At 33.1% G+C, this 12,736-nt stretch overlaps 1 protein-coding gene across 1 annotated transcript in view; it reads left to right on the top strand.

Annotated features, from left to right (window-relative positions):
- Nucleotides 1–12,736, top strand: part of IBTK (inhibitor of Bruton tyrosine kinase) — a 76,577-nt gene that overhangs the window by 37,853 nt on the left and 25,988 nt on the right. Inside the window, exons 17-21 of the mRNA XM_084889258.1 lie at nt 4,713–4,814; nt 7,564–7,681; nt 9,931–9,991; nt 10,813–10,934; nt 12,593–12,705. Coding sequence (XP_084745384.1) covers nt 4,713–4,814; nt 7,564–7,681; nt 9,931–9,991; nt 10,813–10,934; nt 12,593–12,705 — 516 coding nt within the window. The remainder of the gene's footprint in view (nt 1–4,712; nt 4,815–7,563; nt 7,682–9,930; nt 9,992–10,812; nt 10,935–12,592; nt 12,706–12,736) is intronic.

The raw sequence follows: 12,736 nt of genomic DNA, 5'->3' as shown, positions 1-12,736 counted from the left end.
CATTGACCCCTCCAGCCCACACCTGTCCCTTGCCCCAGGCCTTCAGCACTCTATTGCCTGTGTCCATGCATACTACCGTGTTTCCGTGAAAATAAGACATCCTCCGAAAATAAGACCTACTTAAAGGTTTCCTTCTGAGTGAAATATAAGGCATCCCCTCAAAAATAAGCTGTCCCCCCCCCCCCCCAGGCTAAACGTGAGAGATTTGGTCAACTGATTCTGAAAGAAATGGAATCACAAGAAATTCACCAGGAAATTCAGGAATGATGATGATCCAGGAGATGATGACATGATTGTCATTGAATAAATGAGTAAATTCTTGATACTGTAGGATTCACAGTTTGTCTGGTTTGGGTTGACAACTACCGTACCGTATACAGGTAATAAATTTCCTTTATTTTCATTTAACAATAAATGTGTACCGTATTCTTCATGGAAAAATAAGACATCCCCTGAAAATAAGACCTAGCGCATCTTTGGGAGCAAAAAATAATATAAGACTCTGTCTTATTTTCGGGGAAACAGGGTAGGTCTTTGGTTGATTACCACCTACCCACCCTCCCCTCCCTTCCCTCTGAGATTCCTCACTCTGTTCCAAGCTTCCATGTCTCTGGATCCACTCTGTCAACAGTTTATTTTGTTACTTAGATTACACATATTAGATTACAAGTATGATCATGTGATACTTGTCTTTCTCTGACTGACTTAGCATGATACTCTCCAGTCCATCCATGCTGCTTTTTATTTTATTTTTTATTTCCGTGAAAAATGCCATTGGAATTTTGATGGGGTTTTATTGAATCTGTAGATTGCTTTCGGTAGAATGGACATTTTAGCAATATTAATTCTTCCAGTCCATGAACATAGTATATCTTTCCATTTACTTGTGTCTTTTTCTATATCTTTCCTCAATGTTTTGTATTTTCTAGCATACAGATCATTAATCTTCTTGGTTAAATTTATTCCTGTATTTTATATTGATGTAATTGTAAATGGGACTTTTTTCTTTATTTTAAGGATAATTCATTAGGCATAGAAAAGCGACTGATTTTTGTGTGTTGGTTTTGTATCCTTCAACTTGACTGAATTTGTTTATTTTCATAGCTTTTTAGTGGGATCTTTAGGGTTTCTATATATAGGATCTTATTATCTGCGAATAGACAGTTCAGTTTTTTCCTTTCCAATTTGGATGTCATTTATTTATTTTTCTTGCCTGATTCCTTTGGCCAGGACTTCTAGTACTGTGATAAATAGATCTTCCTGATTTTAGGGTGATTAGCTTTCATATTTTTACTGTTGAGTATTATGTTAGCTACGGGTTTGTCATATATGGCCTTCATTGTGTTGTGGTACATTCCTTTTATACCTAATTTTGTAGAGAGTTTTGATCATGAATGGATATTGAATTTTTTCATGTGCACTTTCTGCATCTATTGAGATTATCATATGATTTTTATCCTTTATTTGGTTAATGTAGTGTATCATAGTTATGATTTGATGTATTGAACCTTCTTTGCATCTCGGACATAAATCCTACTTGGTCATCGTGTGTAATACTTTTAATACTGCTGAATTTAAATTACTAACATTTTATTAAGGATTTTAGCTTGTATGTTTATCAGGGATATTATCTAATATTTTTGTAGTATCATGCCTGCCTTTGGTATCAGTATAATGCTGACTTCATAAAATGACTTGGGAAGTTTTTCTTTTCATTTTTTGGACAAGTTTGAGAAGGGCCAGTGTTAATTTTTCTTTTAAATGTTTGGTGAAATTCACTCTTGAAGCCATCTAATCTTTTTGGGAAAGTTTTGATTACTGATTCACTCTTTTTACTCTGTAATTTACTCAGATCTTCATGATTCAGGCATGGTATGTTGTACATTTGTTGAATTCATTCATTTATACTAGATTATCAATTCATTGCCATTTAATTGTTCATAATAAGTATTCACTTATGGTCCTGTGTATTTATTTCTGTGGTATCATTTATAATTTCTCTTCTTTCATTTATGATTTTATGGGAGTCCTCTTTTTTTTCTTAGTCCACTTAAATGTTAGTTTTATTTATCTTTTCAAACCAAATCTTAAATTTGGTGTTTATTTTTCAGTATTGAGTTCATTGATTTCTGCTGTAATTTTTATTATTTCCTTTCTTCTAACTATGGGCTTCATTTGTTATTTTTCTTGTTCTTTGTTGTGCAAAATATTGAAGTTTATTCCTTTGAATTCTTTTTTGTTAAGGCATTTATTAGTTTAAACTTCCTTCTTAGGAAGTTGGGTTTTTGTTTTTGTTTTTTTTTTTTGCTTCATACCATCAGTTCTGGTATGTTGGGTTTCCATTTTCATATATCTCAAAATATATTTTTTTAAATTTCTCTTTGATTTCTTTTTTGACTCACTGGTTGTTAGGACTGTGTTGATTAATTTCCCACATATATGCATATTCCAAATTTTCTGTTATTTTGTTTTTTTACCTTTATATTAGGAGAAGATACTTGGTATGATTTCATCTTTTTAAATTGATGAAACTTGTGGTGGCCTAACATATGAACTCACCTATAGAATGCTTTGTGTGCATTTGAGAGAAATATGTATTTGCTTCATTTGGATGGAATGCTCTGTATGTGTCTTTTAGGGCCATTTGATCTATAGTATTGGTCAGGTCTGTTTCTGTACTGATTTTCTCAACTGAATGATCTATTCATACTTTGAATATAAAGCCCTTTTTATTATTATATATTGATGTCTATTTAAAAAAAACACATATTTTTGTTGATTTAGGAGAGGAAGGGAGAGGGAGAGAGAGAAACAACAATGAGGGAGAATCATTGATTGGCTACCTCCTTCACGCCACACACTGGGGACTGAGCCCACAACCCAGGCATGTACCCTTAACCAGAATCGAATCTGGCCCTTCAGTCTGCAGGCCAGTGCTCTATATACTGAGCCATACCAGCCAGGGCTATTGATGTCTGTTTCTGCCTTTCATTCTGTTAATAGTTCCATTATATATTTAGGTATGATGTTTGCATATATTTTTATAATTGTTATAGCCTATTGATGTATTGACCCCTTTATCATTATATAATAACCTCTTATTTTATTTAACTGTAATTACTTCCTTAAAGGCTCCATCTCCAAATATAATGATACTATATTTAAATTAGAGCTCTTACATGTGAATTTTCAGGGCACACAAACATTGTTATAACATCTCTTTTCCTAGTTATTCAAGTATTTTTTCTAATTTTATGTTTCTTGTTTGCTCCATCCTTTATCATTGTCTCAGTCAGATTAAGTGTGAGACAATTACTGATGTTTGTTTTTAATAAATGCCCCTAAGAAAGAGGCTATTCACATTGGGCAAGCTTTGAGTAGGTCCATTAAAGACAAGCCCTGCTATTGGGTTGGGTTTACAAGGAATAGCCAAACATGTCAAATAATGACTTTAAAAAATAATAATGTTGCTTCACAATAGTTCTGTCTCCTCCAGTGGCTGTAGTTGTTCATTTCCACTGTAATTGCATGATTGTTGGTTTTAAGACTACTGTGAAAGAGGGAAGAGGAGGGCATAAAGAGGAAAGCTGCAGTGTCCCAAAGCTCGCTGTCTTACCAAGATTTACCTAAATTTCTTAGAGTCTTCACTCTCCAGATCATTACAAGTATTTGTCTAATTTTTAGATTCTGAAAAAGTTGTTTTGACAATTTTTTTTTTTTTTTGCAGTATTCTCATTGCCTTGTTGGAGGAGAGATTTTGAAAATAGTCCTTAGTTTGTCATATCCAATGACTCCATCTCTCCATTTCTTTTCTTAACCATTTCTCCCCCTTGCTTCATTTGGAGGTTTTTTTTTTTCTTTTTTTTTTTCTTTTTTTTCTACTTATGTTGTTATTCTGGCAGTGGCTCAGGGGCGTTACTTACGGCCATTAGTATGCTGGACCAATAAGGTTATTTTAAATTAAGGAATTCCTGTAGTTTTAAAAAAAAAATGTACTCTCAGATAACCATGTGAATTTTCATTGTTTGTCTTAAAATATATCTTTATTGATTTCTGAGAGGAAGAGAGAGAGAGAAATATAGAAACATCAGTAATGAGACTCATTGATCGGTTGCCTCCTGCACACCCCCTACTGGGGATCGAGTCTGCAACCCGTGCATGTGGTCTTGACTGAGAGACTGAGAATTGAACTTGGGACTCTGCAGTCTGCAGGCTGACACTCTATCCACCGAGCCAAATCAGCTAGGGCACCAGATTTGTTTTAAATAAGGAAGCCTTAGAGCATTATTTATCCCTAACCCCCTTCCTTCCCTCATATATACACATAGATGTATATTTATATGTTAACACATACCTATGTTAAACTTGAGGTTGAGATTTGACTTTCCCTCCTATTTATTAATTTGAGAAATGTTTTTTAACAACACGGGAGATTTTAAATAAGTCAGGCATTGTAGTAGCCCTCTCCACTAAAAAGATCAACTCAGGTTGCTCATTCTGTGGTGTTAGTGTGAACCAGAGCATTTTGTTGTGTTTTTAGGTAGAAATATTTTTATATTATTACTAATTATCATAGTTACAATTTCAATATTTAGAAAGTAGCCAGTATAATTCTCTTTTACTGTCTTAATTACTGTTTTTCCTACTACGTGTTATGTTTGTAAAGCAATGAAAAGTGATGCTTGTTTTCTTTTTTTTCTTCTTTCTTTTAGAATCTCAAAATGTGGATTTTATTTGTAGTGTTCTTGTGGTGGCTGATCAGCTTCTCATAACTCGATTGAAAGAGATTTGTGAAGTAGCATTAACAGAAAAACGTGAGTATTTTTGAATTAGGATATTAGTATGTTTTCAGGTTGGTCTAGGATTGTTGTATTTAATTGATTTTTGATGCCATTTATGGTAAAATATACCAATATTTTTCGTATCATAAAAATGTGAAAACATTTACATTATTTCATGTCATCATTTGTAAGCATATTTATTTCAGAGAGGTTAGTATGTGAAAATATGTACATTATAATTTAAATATATTCTTTTTTTTCTAAATGTCACAAAAATTCTAAGGGTAATATGCAAATTAACCATCACTCCAAGACACAAGATGGCCACCAAAAGATGTCCAGCAGGGGAGGACAGTTGGGGGTGACCAGGCCGGCAGAGGAGGGGAGACCAGGCCAGCAAGGGAGGGAAGTTGTGGGGGTACCAGGCTGCAGGGGAGGGCAGCTGGGGGGGAACCAAGCCAGCAGGAGAGGGCAGTTGGGAGTGACCATGCCAGCAGGGGAAGGGGCAGTTAGGGGTGACCAGGCTGGCAGGCAGAAGCAGTTAGGGGCAATCAGGCAGAGGCAGGCGAGTGGTTGGGAGTCAGCGGTCCTGGTTTGTGAGAGGGATCCCAGATTGAAGAGGGTGCAGGCTGGGCTGAGGGACATCCCCTCACCCCCGTGTATATATATTTCCTGCACCTGGTCTCTAGTTTGAATAATAAAGGTGCTGTGATACTTATTTTGGAATTTCAAGGGTGAATTTGGAAATAGATACTTTTTACCCTTTTCCTATTGTTGACTGTAGGTCTATGTTTAGCTACCATTTCCTTACTATTTGATGGAATGTTTATGTAACCATTTCATTAATATATTTGATCAAAACACATCTTTTTTTCTCTTAAACTTTTATTTCTTTCTCTGTTCATTATTTCAGTTAATTGCATGGCTTTTCTCCTAAGCACTCAACTTTGAAACTGCAAGTTTTGTGTGTTTTTTTTCTTTTTGTTCTGTGTGTACCAGATTCTTTTAGTTGTCAAAACTGAATCATCTTAACTGTGTTGATCACATTTTCCCCAACTTTTTATTCTCTCTGTGATCATGCTCATTGGAATTCACTGTTACCCATCTCTTCCGTGTAATGTCACAGTAGTCTTTTAAATCCTCTTTCTCTCTTCTAACTTCTCTTTAATCTTTCTGTAGGAAGTAATTATGTCTCCCTTTGTTTAGGTATTTTTAATTGCTTATTTTAGGATAAAGGTTAAATTTCTTTAGCCTGATATAAAAGTTTTGTGACTTTCTAACCAATCTTTGTTCTCCTGAAGTGTGAAATGATTTCCTGTCAAGTTTTTCTAATTTATAAATGCTAGTAGTTTGTCTTAAACTCTATGGAGTATCTTCTTCTGGATTATCAGAATGAGAACAATTGCTCTGATCTTTTAAGCAAGGAAGGAGAATATATATAAAATAAAGGATGCAACAGGTATAAAGTATCCATATAGAAGACATTTTTAGATGTTAAATTCACTTTCCTGGTATTCCTTGGATATTTTTTTCTTGGCCCTTGCTGCACAGTTGCCTTGATTAATGAATTCCTCGATCTTCTCGAACCTAGCAAGAGAATGGTTTGGTCTTCATTTACTGGGCAATCCTTATTCCCACTGAACAATTCCAAATTTTTTATATGACCCATTTTAATTTCTTTGAAATGGGAGACTCTGGACTCATTATTTATTAGTTGAAACTAGGTTAGTCAGAAGTGAGACAGAGATGATTATTGCTTGCTTGCAGTTATAACTTTTGACAGAGTTACAAGGGAGAAAGAAAAAAGAAATGGTGGAAGCTTGTGTAGAAGCTAGTTCTGTTTCTCTGGGACTCAGAATGAATAAGAAAAAGAATGAAGAGGTTTGAGAAGTCAAAAGTTACATGCTAGTATATATGAAATATGTTTTGCTAGAAGACTGTCCCAGAATATCCTACTTTATATATAAAGTATATATTTTGTTACTGGCATTTTAACAAAATCCAGAATCTTTTGTATGGATGCCAGGTTCTGCACTGGCCTGAACAATATGGTAAGATATAGACATAATTATATTCCAAAATATATAGTGTATGTGTTTATGCAAATATACCCACATAAATTGAAAATTATTTATCCTATTTTATAGATATTAAATATATTTCATAAGTTTCTCATTCTTAAGAATAGCTTTAGTTTTATAGAAGAGAGAATGACTTCTGTGCTATATAAATGAGAAGAAAAGTTGGTTATCAATTAAAGTAAAACATTCTATAAAAATATTAGGTGAAAGATTATTAATTCTGTGTTTGCTTTTAGGTGACTAGAATGCACCTTCTGTATTTTCTCTGCTTAAAATTTTTTTTATGTGTCCTTATTTTTTCTCATAACCAATCATTTAAAATTACTCTGGCATACTAGGATGAAAAGTGAGTTCTTCCCAGTTGGTGTGGCTCAATGTGTAAGCATTGACCTATGAACCAGGAGATCACGGTTCAATTCTCAGGGCACATATCTGAGTTGTGGGCTCCATCTCCAGTACTGGGTGTGCAGGAGGCAGCCTATCAGTGATTCTCTCTCTCCCTCTTCTTTACTCTCTGAAATCATAAAAAACATATTTTAAGAAAAGTGAGTTTTATATTTGTGTCTGTATAAGTTATTTTTGTCAAGAAACGAACAGTTTTCCTTGTTCTAAATGTTCAAACTGACAACTTTAGAATAGTATTTTATTTTCTGTAGGACATGCCTTTTATCTCATTTTGCATGCATTTTCTTCCTTTGTAGTTACCCTCAAGAATGCTGCTATGCTACTAGAATTTGCAGCAATGTATAATGCTGAGCAATTGAAACTGTCTTGTTTACAGTTTATAGTACTGAATATGGCAGCTTTACTTGAAGCAAGGTAGGTTGGGTATATACATTATATGATTATTGCAAAAGCAGTTATTTAGAAATAGCAGATATATTAGTAATTTAAAAGTGAATAATGATAAATTCTGATTTTGTAATTTAAAAGTGAATAATGATAAATTCTGATTTTGTAGAAAAAATGAAAAGTGGATTTAATCATTCCATGAACATTTGAGTACCTACTATATGCTAGCCATTGATAAGACACAACAATGAATAAGACAGACAAAATCCTCAGTAATGCTTACATTCTGGTTGCAAAGTTGTGAAGCAATATTATCACAGTATATTTTTTTTTATATGTATGCATCTCTCTGCTTGTTTAGGTTGGATTGTAACTATATAATTGTGACCTTGGCTTTTGGACACTATCTGTAATACTAGTACTTAATTTATATGTAAGCATGCATGAAATTCGTTACTGGCTGATTTCTATTTTCTGTATGTATTTATTCTCTTTAAGACATTTCCTGTCCGACTTAGGCGGCAAGGGATGGTCTGAAAATTTTATTTTCTCTAGTTTGTTGCAAGCTGGTAGGTGCTTGGAAGGCTTTATGTTGAAATCAGTCAGTAATGAAATGCTTCTTATGAAAAATTACTCATTTTACATAAAAAGTCAGCTAAATATATATACAGCCTGTTTTATAAGTTAGTATTTCATATTATGAGGATTACCTGAATGGAAATTATTTGATGTTAATGATTTAGGAGTTATAGACATTTTAGAATTAGAGGGATCTTGGTAATATTATGCTGTTTTCAATTGTTTTAGCACTAGATTTTTTTTTAATGAAATGAATTTATATATTTCTTTTTAATAAAGTCAAAATTTTATTACACTTATTCATTATAAAGTCAGTGGTGAGAAAAATGAGTGTTTGGTGAACACAAATTTGAGTTTAGAGTTCTTGGTGTCAGTTTGCATTTTTAAAGCTTTGGTATCTAATATTTTGTGTTATAATAATAACAACAACTAATACTGCCATAATAATTATTAATGGTAATAATGACAATAAAAGTATTAATGATAACAAATACTATTGTGCCAGGTAGCATTCTAAAGGTATTATTTAGATACAGTTAATTTTATGAAAACTATGAATTAGATTCTGGTTTTATTATTTTTTAATTGATTTTTAGAGAGAGAGCAAGAGAAAGGGAGAGAGAGAGAGAAACATCAATGATGAGAGAGAACCACTGATCAGCTGCTTCCTGCCTGTCCCCTACTGGGGATTGAGCCTACAACCCAGGTTTGTGCCTCAGCTAAATGGAACCAGGGAGCTCTTGGTGCATGAGTCGACTCTCAACTACTGAGGCACACAGGCCAAGCAGATTCTGTTTATATCTTCATATTAAAGCTGAGAAAACCCAGAAAACTTTTTTGGTAAAGAATCAAGAAAATTTTGACCTACATAATTTATTGTAAATCACAGTTTTTGATAACTGACTTAAAATTTCTTAATATATATTTTATTGATTTTTTATTGGGAGGAAGGGAGAGAGATAGTTAGAAACATGGATGAGAAACATTGATCAGCTTCCTCCTGCACACCCCACACTGGGGATGTGCCCATAACCAATGTACATGCCCTTGACCAGAATCAAACCCAGCACCCTTCAGTCCATAGGCCGACACACTATCCACTGAGCCAAACTGGTTAGGGTGATAACTGATCTTTAAAGTCAGTATAATCTTTAATGAAACTAATTCCAAAACTGATTGAAATAAAAATGTTTTATTAAACAGATTTTTAATAATTGCCTCTTAGGGTTCAATTTAGAGGAAGTAATATTTTGGCAGTTTAATGTTTTGTCATTTTACACAGGAAGATACTGAAGCCCAGAAAGGTAATATGAGTTGCTCAAGGTCATGAAGTTAGTTGATAGCAGTGATAATGCTAGATAAAATTTAGGTATCCTGATAGTTAGGTAAATGTTCTAAGCACTCCTATAATTAAGGATTATAATTTGTGGAAAATGAAAGTTGAATATGTACCTGCTATTTCATTACAATAGAAAATATTTTTTTCTATCATTTATAAGAGTTGAGTTTTATATATTTGTCTAGTGTGTTCATGTTTATTGAAATATATAACTATGCTTCTTAAAAGAATATGTAGCAGTTAGATATTAATGTTTTAAAAATAACTTATTTAGCAAAATAAATTATCTCTACATATTTGAAAACCTTGACAGGTTTTACGTAAGTATTAAGATAACGTTTTGTATCTTACTTGTTAGGTCTCTTGATGTTTTAAGTGTTGGTGTTTTGAAGGATCTTTCTGCATTTTACCGAAAAATGGTAAGGTTTATGTTCTTTTGATATTATCATCTAAAGCATTATATTAGGTCAGACATCTCAGTGGGATAATTTCCTAATGAATTCTAATATTTTAGGATCTTTTAGGAAACAGGACCTAGTATTTCTTCTTATATACATATATTTTTTAAAATCTTTATTGTTGAGAGTGTTATATATACCCCGTCTTTTCCCCAATTGACCTCTTCTAGTATTTTACAGATTCCATAGATAAATAGGATAATTGAAATTCAAGATATTTAATGATTAGTATATTTTAATTTCTTCATAAATGAAAGTTATTAAAAGCTTCAGGAACATTCATTATTACTTAACAAAGGTCAGGACAATGAAAAAAAATGTATTTACATGATTCCTGTAACAAATAGATTAATTTGCATTTAAAAAAATTTTATTGATTTCAGAGAGGAATGGAGAGAGAGAGAGAAACATCAGTGATGAGACAGAATCACTGATTGGCTGCCTCCCGCATACCCCCTCCTGGAGATTGAGCCTGCAACCCGGCATGTGCCCTTGACAGGGAATCGTACCCGGGACCCTTCAGGGCTAGCTTGTGTTTTTAATAAAAGGGGTGCTTTTCTGTCAAGGTTTTTGTTTTGTGTTTGTTTGTTTTTGTCCTCCATGCCTTAATGGAATAATCTTTTATTAATCAAACCCTTGATTTAAATTTAGAAAGCCATTAGGTATTCTAGACTTTTTCTAGTTAATGTCACTATATATTAAAACAAATGGTATATTATATCAATTTTTAAAGAGATCTTTGTAAATTTTGTATTTAAAAGATGACATATTTTTTTCTGTAGATTCCAGCAATGGATAAAAGAGTCATTACACCATATCAGGATGGACCAGATATTAGCTACTTAGAACTAGAAGATGGAGATATTTTTTTGAAAGAAGAAATAAATATGGAACAAAATAATTTGTAAGCTTTGTTTCCTTTTTCTTCTCTCCCCACCTCCCCATTCCAGATCTTGGACACTTGCATATTGATATTGAAAGAAAAAATTTGGGAAACCTAACATAAAACATGCATTTATGCTCATTCTTAGCCTTAGTACAGTATAGTACAAAGTAAATGAATACTTAATATTTGCAGATATAACAAAATTACCTGTATATATGAAAGATTGTAGCCTTCAGATTAAACTACCTTCTCCAGCATTTATCTTAACTACCTTCCCAAGCCCTGCTGAGGTTAAAGAAACAAAAAGCAATAGTGCACTAAAGCCCAGAGAGCAGAATAGGGGAAGACAGCAGTGAGGAGATGATGACAGCTTTGGGAGTTGGAAAGAAGTTGCTGAGCAGAAAAAAACTAAAATATAATTCTGGAAAGACAAAAGAATTAGAGGTAGGTACCAGGTTTATGAAGATGAGAGAGAGAAAAAAAAAAGATCAGAGCAAGTTGTTGAGTTTGGAAAAGAGCATTGATTTCTTTCTGAACCTCATTCAACTAAGTGATTGTCCCTCCCCCACGTTGGTATGAAGACTAGATTTATAGAGAAACTAACTGGTTTAAGAGATATGGCCTACAATGACAACATTAGGGAGTCCTTCAGCAAAGTATTCCTGATTCCAGATAATGTCTAATACAAACCTACCATTTGACTAGCCCTGCTTAGAATTTCCAATTCATGTTTTGCATTCCCTTATCAACTGCTAACAGAATTAGTTCTACTTGGTAAATGACATAAAATCTTTGGTTGTTCAAGTCATTTACTACATATATGCAATGTATTATGTATGTATGTGTAATAGCTCATTGAAAACCGCTCTTGGGTTCTAATATATCCTTTTTTTCTTTTTTTAATTCCTTTTCTAGAGTTTGTTAGCATTTGGGATACTTGTCATACACCTCCATCAGATATCTACAAACTGCCATATTATTATATTAAAAATTTAATAAAATTATTAGCATTGACATATTATCCTTTACAAAATAATTGTATTCATAGCAGACCTGTATAACTTGAAGTTATAGAATTAAATCTGTAATTTTTAGTGAAAGGTAGTTGTAGTCCTCATAATTTTATTTTTTCTTTCCTGATTAATACTTAATTTAGGGAATTAAGTATTCCTTTAAATGCTAAGTATTCCTTTAAATGCTTTAAAGTTATCAGCAAATATTTCTCATTCAAGATTATAGTTTATGATAGCTTTTATATGAACATGTTCAGTATTTTACTTTTCAAAGAATTTTCTCATATACCACCTTCTAATTTACACATAAATGCTACTGTTAGAATAATAGTAACATACCGAAGTTCAGTGAAGTTGAGGAATTTGCTCTAGATCACAAAGATAAATGCGACTGAAGCATGCATATCCTTATGTATTTTCTTTTAATATATATATTTTTATTTTTTTAAAGTTGATTTCACTGAGAGAGGGAGAGAGTCATGGATCAGCTGTCTCTTGCACTCCCCTTACTGGGGATATGTATCTTGACCTTCTGGTTCATGGGTCGACACTCAACCATGGAGCCATACCGGCCAGGCCTTATGTGTTTTTTCAACATGCATAGTTCTTTGTTTCATTTTAATTTATTTTTAAAAAGTGATTTTTATGTTTTCTATTTCCTAGGGAAAGTATGTTCAAGAAGGCCAAAACAAAAGCAAAAAAGAAGCCACGTAAACGTTCAGATAGTTCGGGAGGTTATAACCTTTCAGATATTATTCAGAGCCTACCATCCACAGGTTAGTGGAAAGTGTTTTAGGATCTATTTCT

The sequence above is a fragment of the Pipistrellus hanaki genome (genome assembly GCF_964339955.1).
Source record: "Pipistrellus hanaki genome assembly, chromosome: 7".
Taxonomy (NCBI): Eukaryota; Metazoa; Chordata; class Mammalia; order Chiroptera; family Vespertilionidae; genus Pipistrellus; species Pipistrellus hanaki.
Note: the sequence above shows the minus strand (reverse complement) of the source record. Positions and strands in the feature narration are given on the sequence as shown.